Source organism: Mustela putorius, unplaced genomic scaffold (genome assembly GCF_011764305.1).
Source record: "Mustela putorius furo isolate JIRA1106 unplaced genomic scaffold, ASM1176430v1.1 tig00000129_pilon_pilon_pilon, whole genome shotgun sequence".
NCBI lineage: Eukaryota > Metazoa > Chordata > Mammalia > Carnivora > Mustelidae > Mustela > Mustela putorius.
In genome coordinates this window covers 40669228-40691375 of record NW_025421290.1, presented here as the reverse complement: position 1 = coordinate 40691375, position 22148 = coordinate 40669228, and the positions used below count along the sequence as shown (strand labels likewise).

General features: G+C 37.5%; 1 protein-coding gene across 5 annotated transcripts in view; it reads left to right on the top strand.

The window, feature by feature from the left end:
• RGS6 (regulator of G protein signaling 6) overlaps positions 1–22148 on the top strand; it is a 541519-nt gene that overhangs the window by 378268 nt on the left and 141103 nt on the right. For all 5 annotated transcript variants that reach the window (XM_045072844.1, XM_045072849.1, XM_045072851.1 and 2 more), the window contains exon 3: positions 1156–1255. In XM_045072844.1, coding sequence (XP_044928779.1) covers positions 1156–1255 — 100 coding nt within the window. The remainder of the gene's footprint in view (positions 1–1155; positions 1256–22148) is intronic.

Below are 22148 nucleotides of genomic sequence, written 5' to 3'. Positions count from 1 at the left end.
TGTGCATGTACTTAGAATAACACCTAGCACACAGTAAATTCTTAATATATTTTAGCTATTATATCTTATTATTAAGTTATTCTATATCCTAACCTAGTCTCTAATGACTTATTCATATCTATCAAACAAGTTGCCATGTAACTTTGAGAAATTCAACCTCAAATTGCAATACAAGTATGTTATTAGACTAGATGGGCTAGAGTTTTAGCTTTCTGGACTTAAAGTTATGTGCAAGTTTTATGGCAGTGCTCAGAGGATCACCTTTGTGTTTCACAGATATTCTGTTGCTTAGGGGAGTGAGATCTGAGGTAAAATCAAGCATCATCTTTGCCCCTTTCCCGATACCCCCTACCCCCCAACTCCCCAAACAATAAGATCTATGTTCTTGTCATAAATTGTTCTGTGTCCTATTCTAAATCTTTCTGCACAGGAAATTACATCTGGCTTATAAATTCTTCTCTACAAATTGGTTTCCCAATTTATGCACCTACATCCTTAGTAATCTATCTTCTCTCTCAGTTCTGTGTTCAACATACATACATAATATCTTGTTTTATTAGCAAAATCTCGCTGGGTTGAAGCCACAGCCCACCATGGCTGTGGTGGTCTTCTTTGGTCCAAAAGGGGAAGATTCTGTCCTTGTCCCACTTTAATCTTGGTGTAAAGTGATCACCCTCACACTACCACAATCAGCCACTGTAACCTGTCCTCTAATTTCTCTGGATTAGAACTTTTCATGTCTTAATTTATAGTATTTCTTTTTCTCCTGTGTGACTCTGCCTGGATCCTGCAGTGGTCCCACAGGCCAGGTGCTTCATACTGTTCAGCCTATATATAAACCAAATCTAGGAGAAGGAGGAGTTTCATTGCATATTGAATTACAAGTTGATTTCATTAGGAATCCTAATATTTCTCCCTCCTTACCTTCTTTATCTAGGTGTCTGTTCTTCTAGAGACTGCGCTTTATGCTGTTATATATAACCTCATGGCCTCCCTCCCACCCCCAGTGCTTGGTTTATTACAGATCCTGCTACTGTGTTTATTGTCTGTCTAGGTGGAGGCCTTTTTTTATCGCTATTGTTCATACATGTTCATTTGGCTATTAATAAACTATTACTTTATGGGAGGAAATGACACTTCTTTATCCTCTTTCAGATCGAAGACATCATTACAAAGATGCAAGATGACAAAACAGGTGGTGTGCCCATCAGAACAGTCAAGAGCTTTCTCTCCAAAATTCCCAGTGTTGTCACAGGTAAACATTCTCCTTACAAATGTTGGTGGCAATAGGAAAAGTCTGCTGAAGGGTTTTATAGTCTTTATTGTGCCCTGAGGTACGTCTAAGAATTTGTGACTAGTAAAGATGATACATTCAATGTGCTTCTTAAACAAAGTCAAGTTCTGGTCATGGTTTTCAGAAGCTACTCTTTGCCATGCCCAGCCCTTTTGTGTACAGGTTGAGGCTTCTGGAAAGAAACAAGCTCATTAATGAACTGGATAGCCCATCAGCAATTTGACCTATGAGATGTACACAAGCATAGATATATTAAATAAAGTATTTTAGTTATAAACAACCTTTAAGAAAGTCTTACATTCAAATTCTACAAAATGCTTTTAGGTTTCTAACTCACTGTACTTGAACTCTGAAAAGAATGGTTTTAGTATATTTTTCTGCATTACTTTGAGGATTTTGTGTGTTTTGTATGCTCAGACATTTTTTAAATTAATTATGAAGTATATCAAATGCATGGATATAGTTTCAGATATAATACTAAAACAGGCCACTCATGTCCACCACCCTGCCTCCTAAATAATGTTTCATCAGTACCTTAGAGCCCCTCGTGAGCCTAGTGGAGACATCTGCCTCCCTTTCCACCACAAGTACCACTATCTACTCTTATCTTTATCAGTATGTTGCTTATCTTCATAATTTTAACCACATAGGCATGCGTCCCTTATACCTAAACAAATAACCAAATAAGTTAAGATAAAATTTTAGGTATTTCCCTCATTATCAAAATATAGTTATTCGCTTTCCAAATTATAGAATAATTAAAATAAAAAATACTGAAAATATCAAGTGCTACTGAGGTTATGGAGCAACTGAAACTCTCACACACTGCTGGTAGAAGGTAAAAATGCAGCTACTCTGGAAAATGTTAGACAAATGCTTACCATATGACCAAGAAATCCCACTCCATGGTATTTATCTGAGAGAAATGAAAATGTGCATGTAGACGAAAACTCATGCGTCTTTAGAGCAACATTATTTATAATCTCCAAAGCCTGGACACAACCTAAATTCCCTTCAATGTGTGAATGAATATAAAATCTGTGGTAGACCCATATTCATCAATAAAAAGGAGTGAACTATTGATACAGACACCAACTTATATGAACCTCAAAGTTATTTTTCTGAGTGAAAGAAGCCAGTCTCAAAAGATTGTATTCTATATGATTCCATTTTTGTGACATTCTAAACAAGCCCAAAACTCTAGTGATGGAGACAGATCAGTGGTTGCCAAAGATTGAGAGCTGAGGGAGCATATGACTATAAAGGGAATTTGAAGGAATTTTATAAGGTTACAGTGAAACTATTCTGTATCCTGATTGTGGTGGTGATGGTGACATTAATTTACACGTAGGTTAAAATTCATAGAACAGCAGACAAAAAAAAAAGAATCAATATTATATGTCACCTTAAAAAATAAGTAAATTCAACTGAGGTACCTATAAATATCCTAACTCATTATTCAGACTGTCACTGTTTGAACTCAGGTAGGTACCAAATAGGTCTGGATAATGAAGGATAATTGTATTGTTAGTTTGCTCTAATCTTGAAATTTATTTAAATGGAATTTTAATATTTGCTATGATATATTTTTTCATACATTTCTGGATTTTGTTTGATAAAATGTTATTTAGGATCTTTAAATCTATTTCCCTTGGAAGATTAGTTTGTTCTTCTTATTACTCTTCTTGCTGGTTTGGGTATCAAATTTCTGCTAGACTCCTAAGATGAACCATGGAGTATTACTTTTGTTGATTATATGTTATTCTCTGAAAAATGTTTTTCTCTTTAATCTAGATTTTAGGTGTTTCATTTCAATTGCTTTTTTTTTATCTTTAGAAGTTTAATCTGTTTTTTTCCCAGTATACTTGGTCATTCATTCAACACATATTTATTGGGTGCTTACTATTTTCTAAATATTGCTGGGCAGTGGGGATTTGGAAATAAATGAAAAAAAAATCGAAATTTCTGTTCATGAAATTTTAGATTCTAATGGAGGACACAACAAAATAAATAAGAAAGATTTTTAGAACTTGAGGTAGAGATAAAAGCCAAAGAGAAAAATAAAGTGTGAAAGGGAGATAGTAGTGTTGCAACTTTGGAACGGGAGGCCAAAAAAATTCTCTGAAGAGATAATATTTGAGTAAAGATGGAAGGGAGATGAAAGATTGAATCTTGTGGATATTGAGGGAGAGCGCATTCCAGAAAGCAAGTGCTAAGTCTCCAAGGCAGGCATGTTCTGGCATATAAAAATCCACAAAAGAAACAGAAGGAGCAGCTGGTGACAGAGAGGAAAATCAGGAGGACATGGTTTCTTGGAAGCCAGACTCTCTAGAAAGTGTTTCAAGGAAGAATGGAGTGATCCACTGTGTAAAAAGCTTCTGATAATCCTGGGTGGCTCAGTGGGTTAAGCCGCTGCCTTCGGCTCAGGTCATGATCTCAGGGTCCTGGGATCGAGTCCCGCATCGGGCTCTCTGCTCAGCAGGGAGCCTGCTCCCTCCTCTCTCTCTCTCTCTCTCTGCCTGCCTCTCTGCCTGCTTGTGATCTCTGTCTGTCAAATAAATAAATAAAATCTTTAAAAAAAAAAGTTTCTGATAATCAAGTAAAAGAAGCGCTGAGAATCAACCTAGAACTTAGCAACAATTGAATTCAACTGCTGACCTTGATAAATGCACATTCCACGAAGCGTCTGGGGAAAGGGACCACAAAAAGCCTTACTGGAGTGGTTTCAAGCCAGAATGGGAGGTAGTGAGACTAATTAATCTTTGAAGTTTTCCTTAAAAGGAAGAAATGCAGTAGAATCTAGAGGGGTAAATGGAGTCAGGACATGTAGATTTTTAAGTAATATGAAGGTGACATGCTTGTATGATGATGGCAATGACTCACTAAAGAGGGGGAAATGCTGCAGGAGATACAGGAAAAATTTAAGAAGTGATCTCATTGAGTAGGTCAGAGATTGAATCTCGTGCATGTTAGTTGGGTGGTTCTAGTTAGAAATATGTACAATTTATTCATAGAAAGAGGAGTGGAGGCACAGTAGATGCACAGAGTTGCAAATAACCATGGTGGAGTGGTAGGAGCTTGTAGGAGTCTCCTTCTAATTGTTTCTATTTTCTTAGTAATATGGAAAGGAGAGAAGGTGGAAATGTTAGGTTTGAGAAGAGATTAGAAGCTGGGGAATAGTCATCTAGGGATGTAAAGAGATTGTCTGGTCTAGGGAAAAAGAGTTTGACTGTGAGGTAGCATTAAGGACCCTCTTGAGATTATTAATATTTATGAATTTAAAGAGGAGCAATTCTTTCTCCAGGCACATTTAGCCCTCTGGATTTGGACATGTATCAGGTAGAAAGCTAGACTTAATTAAGGCTATAGCAAGTATGAGAGTATAATAAATCAAGAGAGAGGCAAGAGAATAACTGAAATGATTGACCATTAAATTTTAACTGAGTAGGATGGAAGTGAAACATGAGATGGGTGAGGAACAGTGAGGCATAGTGATGACCATAAACTTTGTAGTCTGGTGAAAAGGGAGTTTTGGAATTGGAGGCCAAAGTAAGAGCTAGAAATGTAGGGACTGGTGATTGGATAGTGGAATATTTGAAATTGGAATTATGGAGGAATTGCAATGTATTGGTGGTCACAGATATGAGGTATGACCATGGCAATAAATGACTGAGATAAAAAGCTTTTATTGATAAATAGGTTAGAGTGAAATAAGTAGAGTGACAGTTTATTGGGGAGTAAAACTCAGGCAGAATCTCCGTGTTCCCACCCCAGCTCTAGCTTCCAGCCTCCACCTTCCTACACGCCAGTTTGGACAATGAGGGTTTGGTGGGCATGCTTGGCCTTCTCCAGCCCTTGGGGGCCTCTATCTTCCTGACTTTGTAATTAATTTGTAATTAATAAATATTTCATGGAGAAATACTTTGAAGCTAAAAAATAAAAACAAAAAAATAAATGACTGAGATAGGCTAAAAAAAAAAAAAAGTGACTGAGATAGGATGGAGGTAGAAGAGAGGAGGTCCAGGAACTAAGAGGCCATGATTTGGGAAGACTGAGCTATGTGGATATTGAAATCACTATCGGGGGTTAGTTAAAGAGGGTGATTGTGAGTCTGTGGTTAAAATCTTCATGGAAGGGTGCCAGGGTGGCTCAGTTGTTAAGCATCTCCTTTTGGCTCAGATCATGATTCCAGGGTCCCATATCAGGCTTCCTGCTCAGTGGGGAGCCTGCTTTTCCCTCTCCCACTCCTTCTGCTTCTGTTCCCTCTCTTGCTGTATCTTTATCTGTCAGATAAATAAATAAAATCTTATAAAATAAATAAATAAAGATAAAATCTTTGTGGAATGAGAGACAGAGGCCTAGGCATCAGTAGGTGACTTTCACAACAAGAGGTATGGGTGGTTTAATCTGATGTCATGAGAGTCAAACTTATTGTTTGGGAGAAGAGACAGGAAATGAATATATTCTAAAAGAAGACATGAGAAGCTAGGTTGTCACTTACCTGCCTTCAAACCTATGATGTGTAAGGCATGGGAGGGAAAATAGCCACCACCTTAGAGGGCTGCAGGAAACCAGGGCCGTTGAGGAAGAACAAGAAGATGAAGGGAATATTAAGTGAAAATGATGAGGATATGAACAATTTTATGTATGACTGACCATGAGTTGCAGAAGGCAAGTGAAAGCCGTTGAGGAAATGGTATACATATAACCTGGGTAATAAATGTCTACAGCTGCTATATACCAGGCACTAGAGTAGTCACAGGGATAAAAAGGTGAGTAAAAACCTAGTCTCTGCTTTTCGAAAGCTGTTAATCTAATGAAAGAAACAGACACAGGTAGACCAAAAATTATATGAGCTATGTGTTGTGGTAGAAAAAATGAACAAAGCTCAAAAGAAAGAATCATGAGTTTTTCTTGAGGAGCTCTAGAACAGTTCTCTGAGGTTGTATATCTGTCTTCTATTTGGACTGCATAACCAGCCACCACAAATCATAATGGTTTTTTTAGTTCTCGTGATCGTGATTCCATGAATTAGTGATCCTGGTAGTTCTTCTGATGGTCTTACCCCTGAGGCCCTTGTCATCTGATGGTTCAGTGGAGACTAGAGATCTATGATGGCCTTCCTCATTTGTTTAGCAGTGGTGCTTACTCTCAGATGGTTTCAGTTCTCCTCTGTGTCACCTTGTGTCACCCAGCAAGTTAGACTGGGCTTCTTCACAGCCTGATTCTCTCAGAGTTCTTAGGGGGAAAGGGAAAAACTACAAGTTTTCTTAAGGCCTAAGTTCCAGAACTCATGCGATGTTAAGTGCATGCAATCTATTCTTCAAAGCTAATCACAAAACCAGCCTAGATTGAAGAGGATAGAGAAACCAACTCTACCTTCTGGTATAGGAATAGAATGTCACGCTGACCTAGGGAGACATGATTCTTTAGAGGCCATTATTATAATGATCTACCACCTGAAATAATTTTAGAACTGGGTCTTAAACTCAGTTTAAAACTGGGGAAGGTCATTCCATTCTCAGTAGAGAAAATAGAATTTTCATGGACTCAAATGCATGAAAAGTATGACAGTTTGCAGCAGAAATGAGCTCGTTTATTTTACTTTTTTTCAAGAAGCCCAGTTATATTTTTACATCAAGAATCAAAATGCTACTGATGCAGACTTCAGCCTATCATTCACATTTATGTGGTTATATTTTAAAACATGTGTATGTGTCTGTATTTGAAGAGAGGAGCACAATGACAGAACATCCAGAAGAATTAACCTTAATAACAGACTATGGGGGGGGGGGGGGCTGAGTGGCTCAGTTGGTTAAGTGTCTGCCTTTGCCTCAGGTCATGATCTTAGTGTCCTTGGATCAAGGCCCTGATCAGGCTCCCTGCTCAGTGGGGAGCCCACTTCTCCCTCACCTTTTGCCACTCCCTCTGCTTGTGCTCTCTCTCTCTCTCTTTCTCTCTGTCAAAAAAATAAAATAAATAAAATCTTTAAAAAGATAACAGATAAAGTAAAGGAAGTTGACTTATAGACTTTATCCCAAAGGTAATGGTTTTAAATAGGAAGGACATCACATCCTTGTGTTAGAAGCATCCCAATGTTCATAGCAACACTGTCTGCAATAGCCAAACTTGTGGAAGAAGCTGAGATATCCTTCAGCAGATGAATGAATAATATGCAGTGGAATATTACTCAGCCATCAGAAAGGATGAATACCTACTATTTACATTTATATGGATGGAACTGTAGGGTATTATGCTAAGTGAAGTCAGTCAGAGAAAGAGAGTTGTCCTATGGTTTCACTCACATGTAGAATATAAGAAATAGTGCAGAGGATCATAGGAGAAGGGAGGGAAAACTGAATGGGAAGAAATCAGAAAAGGAGACAAACCTGACTCTGGAAAACAAGCTGAGGGTTGTGGAAGGGGAGGTGGATGGGGAATGGGACAACTTGGCAATGGGCATTAAGGAGGGCACGTGACATGATGAGCACTGGGTATTATACACAAATGATGAATTGTTGAACACTACCTCTGAATCTCACGATGTACCATATGTTGGCTAATTGAATTTAAAAAAATTTTTTTAAGAAGCAGGAAGAGACAGGAAACATGAATACTAGTTAGTGAGTCTTTTTAGATGAGGGAATCTAAGCAGGAAATCAGGGGCCAGAGTGTCAACTGGAATCACAGCTTTAGAGCTGCTCCTCATGTAATCTTCACAAAAGTCCTGTAAGAAGTGTTATCTCCATTGTACAGGTGAGGGACCCACTAGTTCAAGAGCATAAGTTACTTTTCCAAGGTCACACAGCTTATTAATCCCAGGACCACCCCCCCTTCCAGTGCCCCCTGTGAAAGAATAGTGACTATAAGATTCTGAGGGAAGGATGGAATAAAAGATTGATAGGACTTGGTGACTAGATGGCATGCAAAGGGGGACTCATTCAAAATGGGATCCCAGTTAACAGGATGGATTGGATACATTCATCTTTTTCTCTTTTGACACCCCACAAAAATGATAATAAAGGATTCTTTAAAGATGTAATCCCAGAGTTGGATGCCATTATGTAAAAATACAATGTGATAAGTAAACAGCCTTGGATGAAATATCCTTTAAAGGTAGTCCATACAAAAAACAACCAATGCCTCACTCTCAAGATGTGCAGGTATGTGGGGTGCCTGGGTGGCTCAGTGGGTTAAGCCTCTGCCTTCAGCTCAGGTCATGATCGAGTCCTGCATTGGACTGTCTGCTCAGCAGGGCCTGCTTCCCCCCCCCCCCCTCTCTGCCTGCCTCTCTGCCTACTGGTGATTTCTCTGTGTGTGTGTCAAATAAATAAATAAAATTAAAAAAAAAAAGATGTGCAGGTATGTGAGATACTCATGAAGAAATATGTTCTAACACATGTCGCAACACAGCAGACAGCAACAACAAAACTTAGGGGTCTAAAAAGCAAATGGATTCATGGTAACTGGCACAGCTCTGAGACAATGTAACCATCACTAGTCAGTGCAGAAAGCTAAAAAAACAACTCTATTTATATGATAGAGTCCTCAAAAGGCTCAGATACTAGTAGTTCTATCTTGTTAGAATGCATTTTGCTAACATACTCACCTTCTGCTTAACCACCATTGCCTGAGCTGGTCACTAAGTCAGTGTCTACTGTTGAGCGCTAGCCGGTCCTGCACAGCAGCATAGCTCAGGCTGGAGTTGAAATTGCCTCTAATACCTCTCAAACTCCAGGACAAAAGATAAATCTCGTGTTCAACCTGTTCACGGTAGCAACCATGACATTCAGCCATCACCTACTGTGACACAGGGAACAGTTAGCAGTTGGAATACAGGAACCTCATCTGGCAATGCCAACAAGCACAGAAGAACTTAAGTCTGCACCCGTGGGTATTCAACAGCCACAGACTGAAACAGAATCTAGCTGTAAAGTTGTTGGATGGATGGAGTCACAGTTGTAGCCAATCCCATGAGCATTATGTTTAAACCCATAGCCAGAGTGCTAGCACCACCACAGCAAGCCCAAGCTTTTACCTCCACCTACCTCCTCTAGAGAAAAATCTGGGATGATATTTTAGGAAAACATTACACCTCTTCAATGTCCTCAAGTTGCTGGTACCAGACTAGAGAGCTACATCTAGGGAAAATCTGGATAGAGACCTTCAGGTACTAAACCCAAGGTGGAAATCCATGAATCTACAGCCGTTCTGTTACTGTGCCAATGGAGACTGTGTGGACAAAATGGCAATCAGTCCACATTGCAGCCTTTTCTCCCACTCAGCACTTCCATCCATCCTTCTAACCTTTAGGGAAATAGCCAATCACCCATTGCAAACCAGCAGATACCCTCTCATACGTTTTGGGAGTTTTGTCACCGACATTGGAGTTTCCCCACTATGGGTAACAGCCAGGAGTAGCTTTCTCTCTTCTGTGTCAGGACCCCATCTCCTCAGTAAAGGTTGAAAGGTAAAGATTTAAAGTTATGGATGAAACCAGGCTGGTGTAACCAACACAGTGTTTCTGTTGCTTCTATTGGTGGACAACAAACTGCCCATACCTACATGTGACCGACCACCTGAATAACACAGAAAGTGACTTCCATGGAGAAGGCAAGACAATGGAGACAAAGACCACAATGACTGTCCTGAGGCGAAAGCTGAGAAGTATGAGATTCTTCCCAAAAACTGTATTGATGAGGGACATGGAAGGTGTGTCCCAGAGCATTCAAGACACCATCACTAAGAGAAGCTCTGGAAAGCTACCACCACTTCCTCAGAAGCCGAGTAAAATCCAGAGATGGGAATAACATTAATCTGAATGTATCCCTGCTGGAAGGCCCATCTCTGTGCTATCCCTGAGCAATGGCCATGAGTTAAGAATCTTACCAACTTATCCAACTCACCCCAAAGATAAAGAAGAAACAACTGTTAGTGACCTACACCAAATAAATAAACTAATACTTGGGAATATGCAGATGTGTGTGTCTGTAATAGATCAGATGAGTGAGTCTGGGTGAGAGACTCCAAACTGAAAGTTCTATGGTATGAGGAAAAGGTCCCATAGAAAGAATGTATTGGCAAAAAAAAAGAAAAAAAATTAAGATATCAGAACACTTAAATTAAGGAAAATACACAGACCTAGTAAATAGACTGAAAAAAAGAATTTGTGGGGAATAAGGGTATAGGTGATAGGAAGATATAAGAGCTGAACACTGAAATAAAGAAAGCTTTCCAGAATTCACAGGTGACACTAACAGGATCCATGATGCCCAGTGACACAAAAAGATCAGAGTTGAGTGGATATTATTTCTTTCAGATGAGTCCCTTTGAAGCAGGCTTTATGGTGCATTTGTTTACAGCTTTACATATTTGGTGCCTGTCAGTTGGAATTAGTGACACAAGAGGTGGTAGACATTTCTTGACCTCTCATCCTACAAATTAAAATTCTCTTGTGATTCATGCAGGACCCATAGAGAACCTCAACAGAAAGTACCATTTGGATCATTCATGCTGAAAATAAAACCTTTCCTATCATGTTACACTGTCCTTTTTCCTTAAAATATCAGTCCTTTAAATAGCTGATCTAACTTTATTGGTCAAATCTTTATTAATAATAATTATTTAATAAAAATAAATATAATAATAATAAAATTTTAATTCCAATACCACTAACATGAAGTATTATATTAATTTCAGGTGTACAATATAGTAATTCAGCAACTCTATGCATTAAGATAAGTGTAATTTTAATCCCGTTCACCTATTTCACTCACCCCTCTCTCCTCCCCCGGTTATCATCTATTTGTTCTGTATAGTTAAGAGTCTGTTTAGGGGTTTGTCTATCTCTTTTTTTAAGTTGTTCTTTTGTATTGTTTCTTAAATTCCACATATGAGTGAAATCATATGGTATTTGTCTTACTCTGACTTATTTTGCTTAACATTATACTCTCTAGATTTCCATCCACATCTTTGCCAGTGGTAAGATTTCATTCTCTTCTTATGGCTGAGTAATATTCTCATATGTGTGTGTGTGTGTGTGTGTGTGTGTGTGTATCACATCTTCTTTATTCATTTATCTATCAATGAGCTACTTCCTCAATTTGGCTACTGTAAATAATGCTGCAATAAACATGGGAGTGCATATATCCTTTTAAATTAGTGTTTTTGCTGTGGAGGGAACCTAGATGCCCCTCAACAGATGAATGGGTAAAGAAGATGTGGTGTATATATATACAATGGAATACTACGTAGCCATCAGAAAGGATGAATACTCACGATTTGCATCTACATGGTGGAACTGGAGGAGGTTACGCTAAGTGAAATAAGTCAGAGAAGCACAACTGTCATGGTTTCATTCATATATAGGACATAAGGAATAGAGTGGAGGACCATAGGGGAATGGAGGGAAAACTGAATGGGAAGAAATCAGAGGAGACAAATCATGAGAGACTCTGGATTCTGGGAAACAAACTGAGGGTTACAGAAAGGCAGGATGGGGGGACTAGGAATGGGTCAAAGAGGGCCCATGTTGGGATGAGCATTGGGTGCTATATGCAACTATTGAGTCTTTGAGCACTACAACAAAAACTTACGATGTACTATATGCTGGACAACTGAACATAATAAAAAAAAATAGTGTTTTTTTATTCTTTGGGTAAATACCCAGGAGTGTGATTACTGAATCATATCTTAATTCTATTCTTAATTTTTTGAGCAACCTCCAGACTGTTTTCCACAGTGACTGCACTAGTTTTCATTCTCATCAAGAGTGCAAGAGGGTTCTTTTTTCTCTATATCCTTGCAACACTTGTTGTTTCCTGTGTTTATTATTTTAACCATTCTGACAAGAGTGATGTTCTATCTCATTGTGGTTTTAATTTGCATCTCCGTGATGATTCATGATGTTGAGCATCTTTTCATGTGTCATGTCTTCTTTGGAGTAATGTCTGTTCATGTTTTCTGCCTACATTTTTTTTTAAGAATTTTTTAATTTATTTATTTGACAGACAGAGATCACAAGAAAGCAGAGAGGCAGGCAGAGAGAAAGGGGGAAGCAGGCTCCCTGCCAAGCAGAGAGCCTGATGTGGGGCTCGATCCCAGGACCCTGGGATCATGGCCAGAGCCGAAGGCACAGACTTTAACCCACTGAGCCACCCAGGTGCCCCTCTGCCTAGTTTTAATTAGATTATTTGTTGTATCCGTTCTTTATATATTTTTTGATATTAACCCTTTATTGGATATGTCATTGGCAAATATCTTCTACCATTCAGTAGGTTGTCTTTTGGTTTTGTTGGGTTTTCTTCTGTGAAGAAATTTTTATTTTGATGTAGTCCCAATAATTTATTTTTGCTTTTGTTTCCCTCACCTCAGGAGACCTACCTAGAAAAATGTTGCTATGGCTAATGTCAGAGACAATACTGCCTGTGCTCTCTTCTAGGATTTTTGTGGTTTTGTGTTCACATTTAGATCCTTAATCCATTTTGAGTTTATTTTTATGCATGATGTAAAAAAATTGGTCCAGGGGCGCCTGGGTGGCTCAGTGGGTTAAGCCGCTGCCTTCAGCTCAGGTCATGATCTCAGGGTCCTGGGATCGAGTCCCGCATCGGGCTCTCTGCTCAGCAGGGAGCCTGCTTCCCTCTCTCTCTCTCTGCCTGCCTCTCTGTCTACTTGTGATCTCTCTCTGTCAAATAAATAAATAAAATCTTTAAAAAAAAAAATTGGTCCAGTTTCATTCTTTTGCATGTAGCTGTCCACAGTTTTTCCAACGCCATTTGTTGAAGGGACTGCCTTTTTCCCATTGTATATTCCTGCCTCCTTTGTCAAAGATTGACCATCTAATTGTGGATTTATTTCTGGGTTCTCTCTTCTGTTCTATTTATCTATGTGTCTATTGTTAGGCTAGTACCATACTGTTTTGATTACTACAGCTTTGTAGTATAACTTGAAATCTGGAATTGTTCTACCTCCAGCTTTTTCTTTTTCAAGATTGCTTTGACTTTTTGGGGTCTCTTGTGTTTCCATACCCATTTTAAGATTGTTTGTCCTAGTTCTATGAAACATGTTATTGGTATTTTGATAGGGATTGCATTAAATCTGTAAATTGCTTTGGGTAGTGTGGACATTTTGACAATACTTGTTCTTCCAATCCACGGGAATGGAATGTCTTTCCATTTGTTTGTGTTGTTCTCACTTCTTTCATCAATGTTTTATAGTTTTCAGAGTATAGGTATTTCAACTCCTTGATTAACTTTATTTCTAGGTATTTTATTATGTTTGGTGCAATTGTAGGTGGTATTTTTTTTTTGAGTTCTCTTTCTGTGGCTTCATTATTAATATATAGAAGTTCATTTATCAGTTCTAATAGTTCTTCAGTGGAGTCTTTGGTGTTCTCTATTTGTAGTATCATGTCATCTGCAAATAGTGGAAGCTTTACTTCTTCCTTATCAATTTGGATGCCTATTATGACTTTTTCTTGCCCATTTGGTGTAGCCAGGACTTCCAGTACTATGTTGAATAAAAATATTGAGAGTGGACATCCTTGTTTTGTTCCTGTTCTTAGGGGAAAATATCTCATTTTTTCACTGTTGGGTATGATGTTAGCTGTGGGTTTTCCATTTATGACCTTTATTACATTGAGATGTTCTCTTTCTAAAATAAATAGACTTAACAAAAATAAAAGACTTTTATTGATCTAACCCTATTGGACTTTACCCAGTATAAAGACTTGAGGAAGTTTCAGGTTTGAAAGAGAAGACACAGGATCAGTCTTAGTCATGTTGTGTTAGAAGTTTTGAAAAAATATTTAGGTGGTGTTATCCAGGAGACAGTTGGAAATGAGGAAATAAAGTTCTGGGGAATGTTTTCTATAAGAGATATGGATTTAAGAATCATCAGATCCTAAGTGACAGGGGATTTCAGGGACATGATGAGGTCCTAAAATTTGTATAAGCTATATACCAGTCTATCTCCTCTCTAGCCTGAGATAACACGCCATCATATTCTATGATTTTGAGTTTGAAACTTTCCTGCTGATGTGAGAAAATTATCTTTACCTTTCAGATAAAAACTCATGGGCACATTCATAGATGTTACTAGGATGAAGAGAGTGAAGGGATGACCATTGGTTCACCTGTGGGTTATACATCTTTTTTTTTTTTTTTTTTAAGAGAAAGAGAGCATGAGAATGGAAGGGCAGAGGGAGAGAGAGAATCTTAAGCAGGTTCCATGCTTAGTGGACAATGCCCAACGTAGGGTTTGATTTCACAACCCCAAGATCATGACCTGAGCCAAAATCAGAAGTTGGACACCTAGCCAACTGAGTCACCAGGCCCCTCTGTGGGTTAGAAATCTTCAGTTTGGGAAGATCAACCCAGAGGGTAAATGTCCTGAGAAAAGAAATGAATATGTTTAGAAGAAAAAGAGTAAACATAGGGTATAGCTATTAGAATACAATCCCCTCCCACTAAGAAGTGAAAAATTAAGAGCTGTAAGAGATGAAGCTTAGAAATAAATGACCCTCAGGGAACACAGATAGAGAATAGGAAAGAAAAATATTGAAGAAAGGAGAAAAGAGAACCCAAGATCAAAAGCCAAGGCTCTTGGTTTGGGGGGGGGGCTAGGTTTATTCATAAGAAATGAAAATAAATGCCAACCCATCTCACCTTCCAGAGGCTTGGTATTTCTGAGCAAGGTGCACACAGAAGGGGCACCTCATGGTGAGCTTAAACACTTCCTTTTCAGGACAGCAGATCCTCCTCCTTGGGTCCTTTTTGAATAATAAGTAGGTAATAAAGCTGGTTGGAGCGAATATGGTAAGGCTTCTGAGTTTCCAACTTCCAGCCTGCCAGTCCTATCTACTCCTCACTTGCCCTGCATGTGACAGACACATCCTGAGCCGAATGCCAGCCAACTCCAGGAAACCAGCCAGATTGCACGGCCTTCCCCAGCTGTCGTTAGGCAGTCATTCCAGGATAATTCTCTGTCACCTAAATGTCATGAGGAATTTTCCAGGGACTTCTAGTCCACCCTCAGAAACACAATTTCCTAGCATGTAAGAGCCGTAAGATTCATCTAGTCTCACTTATTCTTGCAGATAGGAAAATTTAGTCCCAGAGACATGATATAATGTGCCCAGAAATAACACAGCTTGTTAGGGACTGAACCATTACTTCCTGCAAAAAAATTATAGACTCTTGAATTGGAATAGTTAGATGACTGATGCATTCTCCCCGAATATGAGAATCACTTTGGTAACTTCTTAAAAATGCAGATGTCAGGGTCCCCAGGGGCCTGGGGTCTGTTTTTATCATCTTCCCAGATCATCTAATACAACCTGTCTGGATTTGGGAATCAGTACAACCACCACACTCCTACCCAATGCTCTCCAGTCTCTGCTTTAATAACTGTCAATGATGAATGTCATCATCTCTCATTCCATCTTTGGACAACTTCAACCTTTAGAAACTTCTTCCTTATAATGGATGGAAACTTACCTCCCTATAGCTTTAATCCATTAGTCCCAATTTTTACCTCTTTATCACAATCAAAGAATGGAGGAATGCTAGCTCTTCCTTATGAATTTTTATTATAAATAATTTTCAGATTATATGCTAGGTATATACACGTAATTTTATTCTGCTTATCTCAACACATTTCTTCATGTATACATTTCTGTCTCTTTTTGTAGTCCACAAATTTATTTTTAACGGCTTTATGTTGACATAAACGTTTTAAAATGTTTTCCTGATGACTTCTTGGTGGTACAGTTTGCATGGAAGCTGTAAGAGTCCAGGGCTATAAACTGCTTCAGTGACTTGAGCTGCTAAATGTATGAACTTTGACCCTCCTTGGACCTCATTTTCCTCACCTGTTAATTGATAAGCTTGGATTAAACAACATCTGTGGTCCATGTTGGCTCTACCCTTCTGGGATTCTTCACTGGATGTGTATGAAGGTCTGTCTGAAGTTACTGCTTTCCACTTAGTGCTTTTGATGTTCTGACTGAATCTACCCCTGGGTTAATCTAGACCTCCAGTTTTCTCTTAGACCGTGATACTTCCAGATGAGAAAGTAAGAGAATATGATTAGGAAAACTGAGAGTTCCTCCCAAATTCATCAACATTCTTGATCTTTTTACTCTCCTTCTGTTCCTATATCACTGAGAGGAAGAAGAATATCAGGCCCTAATTATTGAATCCTGTAAATTTTATCTTATGATGATAAAGGGTCTTAGTAAGTGATTAAGTTAAGGGTCTTGAGATGGGGAGATTATCTCAATTTATTTGGCTGAGCCCTGAATGCATTCACAGGTATCCTTGTAGAAGAGTCAGAGAAATATTTGACACAGACAAAAGAGGAGACCACATGACCACAGAATCAGAGGTTGGAGTGATGTGACCAAAAGTGAAGGCATGGGCCAGCCACCAAAAGTTCCTTAGAACCTCCAGAGGTGGTGTGACTCCCTTGGTTTTGGCCCAGTGAAACTGGTTTCACACCCTTGGCCTCCATATATAATAGAATAAATCTCTGTTGTTTTAGTCTGCAAAGTTTGTGGTGGTTTGCTATAGCAGCCATAAAGAACTAACACAGTGCCAAAATTGCACTAAACACATTGTAGCATGAAGAAAATGACAGAGTAAGGATGTCTTAGAAGACAGAGATATTATTAATTGGAAAAAAGGTCACAAGTTTATAAATAATTTTCTTTCAAAGTGTATTGGAAAATACACATTATAATATTAATCCTGAAAGCAAATTGCACTGACATAAACCTATATTGTATGATTACTCAACGTGTAGTTAGCTTAAATACTTCATAGTGCTATAATACAAATTTTGTTTGTCCAAGTCTCAATGTAAATAACTTTTATATATCCTAAATAGTCCTATTATTCCTGCATTTGTGATTAATTATATTAAATCAATGAATGGTATATACATATAACTTATTTTCAATTAGCATGCTAGAATTTATATGTATGCATGTATTATTTCCTTCATATAGTCACCTTGAGAAGTGGCATATTTATTTTAAGAATGCTGTCATTGCATTATTTCCAGAATTTCTTTCTTATAAGAGGTTTTAAAACTTCTAGAATTTGTTGAAATATCCTCAACAGAAGCAAAGCCATAAATCCATATCCATATACATATGAAGACATGTACATATATATTTTCAAAATAGAGTTTCATTTTTCTGCTTTGGGGAATAGGGAACTGGTCTATTCAGACCAACTGTCTGAGAGCAACTCTAAAATCTGAGGGAAAAAAATAAACTTGATGTTACTGGAGAGTTAATGAGAGAATGAAGAATTACTGAGCCAAGATTCATGATAATATGAAAATCTATAGATGGAATCCTGTCTTGGGGGACTATTTTTTTCATGGGGAAATTTGACAATCCAAAGAGGCAATGGCAAAGCTGCATAGTGCTTTTAAGAGAGTAATGGGATGAAGATAACTAAAATTGGAGTCAAAAGACCACGGAAGATGGGCATCCTGGTAAATTCATCGCTTTGAATCGAAACTCTGAAAGGTTAAAAGTGAAGTAAAAATATGCCGTCTCCACACGGACTGAAGTCCAGCTCTCAGTAATTGAGACAGACCACAAAAATCTAAACTTCTTGATGAAAAGTGGTTCCAGGTTGTGGCCCTTGGCACTTGGAAGAAGCAGATAACTTTATTCTAGTCCTCCAATTATTTCTACCAGTGACTTTCCAAATATAAAGTTGGTATGCAATCAAAGATAACCAGGCACATAAGGAGGCAAGTTAACATGAATGAGAGCTAGTAGAAACAGCAGATGACAGAAATAAACTCAAAGGAGCTCCAGACTGAAATTATCAGACACTAACTTTAAAATAATTGTCATGACTGTGTTCAAGGAGACGGAGAGCAAAAAGGGAAATTTTAGCAAAAAACTGCAAACCATGAGAAACAAACAAAAAAATTCATAGTACATTGTTAATGGTAATTCTAGAACTAGATAAACTTCATAACGAGGATTAAGAATGTTGTGTGGGTTTAATAGCCTATTAAATATGGCTGTAAAGAGAATCATTGGACTAGAAAGTCGTTCCGGAAGAAGAAGAGGATGATGACAGAAAATGAACAGGATTAAAAATTGAGAGGAAGGGGCACCTGGGTAGCTCAGTGGGTGAAAGCCTCTGCCTTCAGCTTAGGTCATGATCTCAGGGTCCTGGGATGCAGCCAGGCATTGGGCTCTCTGCTCAGCGGGGAGACTGCTTCCTCCTCTCTGCTGCCTCTCTATATTATTCTTTCAAATAAATAAATAAAATCTTTAAAAAAGAAATTGAGAGGAAAGAGTAAAAGGTATACAATATGTGAGAAAATGAAACATGTTTAATGGAGTCTCATATATAGAAGAGAGAATGAGGCAGAAGCAATATTTGAAGAGAAATTGAGAATCTTTCCAAAACTGCAAAAAAAAAAAAAAATCAAAACCAGCCCACAAATTCAGAAAGCCAAATAAACCATTAAAAAAAAAAAATACACCTAGATAAATTAAGGAAAATTTTACAGAAAACCAAAGACAACGATACAAACTGAAGACGCAAGAGGAAAAAACTTCAAAAACAATAATTAGAACAACAGCTAGTTTTTCTTGAGAAATAGTTGATGCTGGAAAACAATAAACTGAAAGCAAATAATTGTCAATATAAAATGCTGTATATAGCAAAATTACCCTTATGCCAGCAAATTTAACAGCTTAGATAAAAGGTAAAAATGCCTTAACAAACAAATTACCAAAACTGACAAATGGAGAATCTTAAAATTATACAGCCATTACCTGTTTAAAAGAATTGAATTCATAGTTAAAAATGTCCCACAAGTAATACTTCAGGCCGCTTGACTTCCTAGGGAAATTGAATTAAAGATTTAAAGGAAGGTATGCTAGTTCTACATTGAGAAGATGAGAACACGTCCCAGATCATTTTCTGAAGCCAAGATTACTCTGGTACCAAAAATAGACCACAACATTACAAGAAAACTACAGTCCATTGTTTCTCATGAAAATAAATGCAAGATCTTAAAACAAAATATTAGCAAATTTAAATCAAGCAAAATATCTAAGTCAGGGTTGGCAAACTTTTTCTGTAAACAGCAGGTGGCAAATACTTTAGGCTTAGTGAGCTACAGTCTGTTGAAATTATTCCATTCTGCCATTGTAATGCAAAAGCAGCCATAGATAATATGCAAATGAGTAGGCATGCCTGTATTCCTATGTAACTACGTTTACAAATAGATGTCAGGCTATAGTTTGCCTATGCTTTCCTTAGTTTTATCTCATGAACAAGATACTGAACAAAAGAAGGCAGATGCCAAAGGATATATGCTATACAATTTTACTTAAATAAAATGTAAAGAAACAAACTATCGAATGATAGTATTGAGGGATATAAAATAGGTAGTAAAAGTGACAAGAAAAGTATGGAAGTGACCACCATTTACCTCTAAGGGGCAGGAAATGTATTGTGATTGAGACAATACATCTGGAGTGTTAAAAAAAATTTTTAAGCCTCAGTTATGTTAACATAAATGTTTTCTTTAAATGTAAACTGTTTTGTGTGCGTAGTGTTTCACAATACAAAATAGTTTCTTTTTTCCTTTTTTTATTATAAAAAGTAATTTGGAGTCACTTTGGTGAGGAAGGTCTGGGAAATGCTAATTACCAATGTAATTTTGGTTTAAATAAGGTATGACTCTGAATAAATGAAGCTGGTTTTCTTGTTGTCCTTACAAATTTGTTCATGAGGTTTTTCCCAAAGAGGATTTCAAAAAACATCTGTAGGGCAGCCAACACTGATTGAAATAAGAGGGTAGCCTCTGAGAGGCCAACTCGGAAAAGGACAATGCTTAATTAAATATTGACTATACTGTGTTTGCCTTAACAAATATAACTCTACTAACACATTTTCTTTAAATGTATGCATTTTAACTTTCTTCTGATGAAGTTCATTTTAGTAACAACATCCTGAAATCCTGTCAAGTTATAATTGTGAAAGCAAAAGGCATAACTCTGGTATTCTTGGCTTTTGTGCCATTAAAATCTTACTCTAAATGTCACATTAATTCATCTTTTTCACATTTTTCCTTGTTTGATTTTTTTTCCTTTGAGAAGAAATGCTAAGTGAAATGAAAGCAGAAAAAGACAGCTCATTTATTAAAAGTGAAACTATACCACACAACCCTTTAATTTGTTCACTAAAAAAAATTGTTTTAAACACTTCTATTAAAAATTCTATATCAGAGTGAGATAGAACTTAAAAAAAGAATAAGTCCAGATTTATTGTAACTGATCCAGGGTCACTAGTTTCTTTTCCAAAGAAAGAATCATGGACACTGTGTCGTGTAGTGAAGGGTGTTGGGTTAGCAACAGTGACTGTTGATTTCATTGAATTGACTGTCATGGCACAGAATTCTAGGCACTGAGATGTCCATATGTGTTGCTGGTAGGAAGAGTAGCAAAATCATGTTACTTGTAAGAAGTCTATGCAAAGATGGTGAACATGGAGACCATTAATTTAATGGTCATTTAATATGTTTTTATATATTTTATATAATTTTTATATAAATTATATAAATTTTATATAAAAATTTTATATAATTTTATATAAACATTATAATATGTTTTTTAATGTTTTTTAATGGTCATTTAATATGTTCTGCACAAATAAAGCCTAATTCTTCCCTAAGTGACAGCCAAAGGAAATTTGAAGTTGTTTTTACATAAAATTAGATTATAATACTTTACCTAATTTATGGTTCTAAGACATTATTTTCTAGATCTAAGAAAAATATCATTCGCTCAGGATCTTCTACAGAGTTCTACCTTATATATTCTTCAGGTAATATGCTGCTAGAGCATTATTTTCCTGGGAATTAATAATGACAGCAACATTTATTGAGCTCACCATAGCTAACTAACATTGTTGACTATCAGTATTGTCTAAAACACTCCCACCTTTATCCTGATACATATGAGCAAACTGCTGGGGTGGAGGATGAGTTGGGAAGTTCCAAGAGGGGACTCTACAGAGTCACTGTTTATAGATTTTCCTAAAAAACACTTCCTAAATCCAAGTATTTCCTTCCTCTAAACCAAGGGAGGAGGGCAGGAAGAAAATCACTGGTAGTGATAAGGGGTGCCACAAGAAGGGACACATTGGATTCCCTCTCTGGCTAGATTCTTCCTGAGCTGTTGAACCCCTAGTTCTTTCCTGCTTCTGCCACCAAGAAGAAAAATATGAAAAAGTTCATGGGAAGCATGGCAGGTACCTTGTTGAGTTTGTGGCTATATGTGAACCAAGAATGTCTGCTTCTTGAAGCTAAGAAGCTATATGGGACACTGTATGGGTCAGCCCATCACACCAATAAGCAAAGAGGAATCATAATGTGGTATGGTGGCCAAGGAGAAAAATATGGAATTCTCACCCTCAGGATTCCTGTGACCCTTGGAGACTCAAGGAAGGCTCTCCATGGAGACTGAAGAAGAGATAACAAAGAAGAAACAGGGAAGCAGAACTTACCCTGTTCCAGAAGATCCTCCAGACAAGGCTCATAGAAAAGAAAGAAGAGAGTCAATTGGGATTTAAATTTTAAATAGAATTGATTGTAGTAACCAGAAAGCTAAAGACTCTGACAAAGAAGTTATTGAACAAAAGAAGTGGAAATCTGACTTTTCATATTTCAGGACAGTAATCAGGGAAAAGCAAAATCATTTGATGTTTGTACCTCATTTAGTTCATATTGTTCAATAAACTGTATGTAATACTGAGTAACAGAAGGAAGCTAAAACTTCTGTCTCTGGTCATACACTCAACCTATGTCA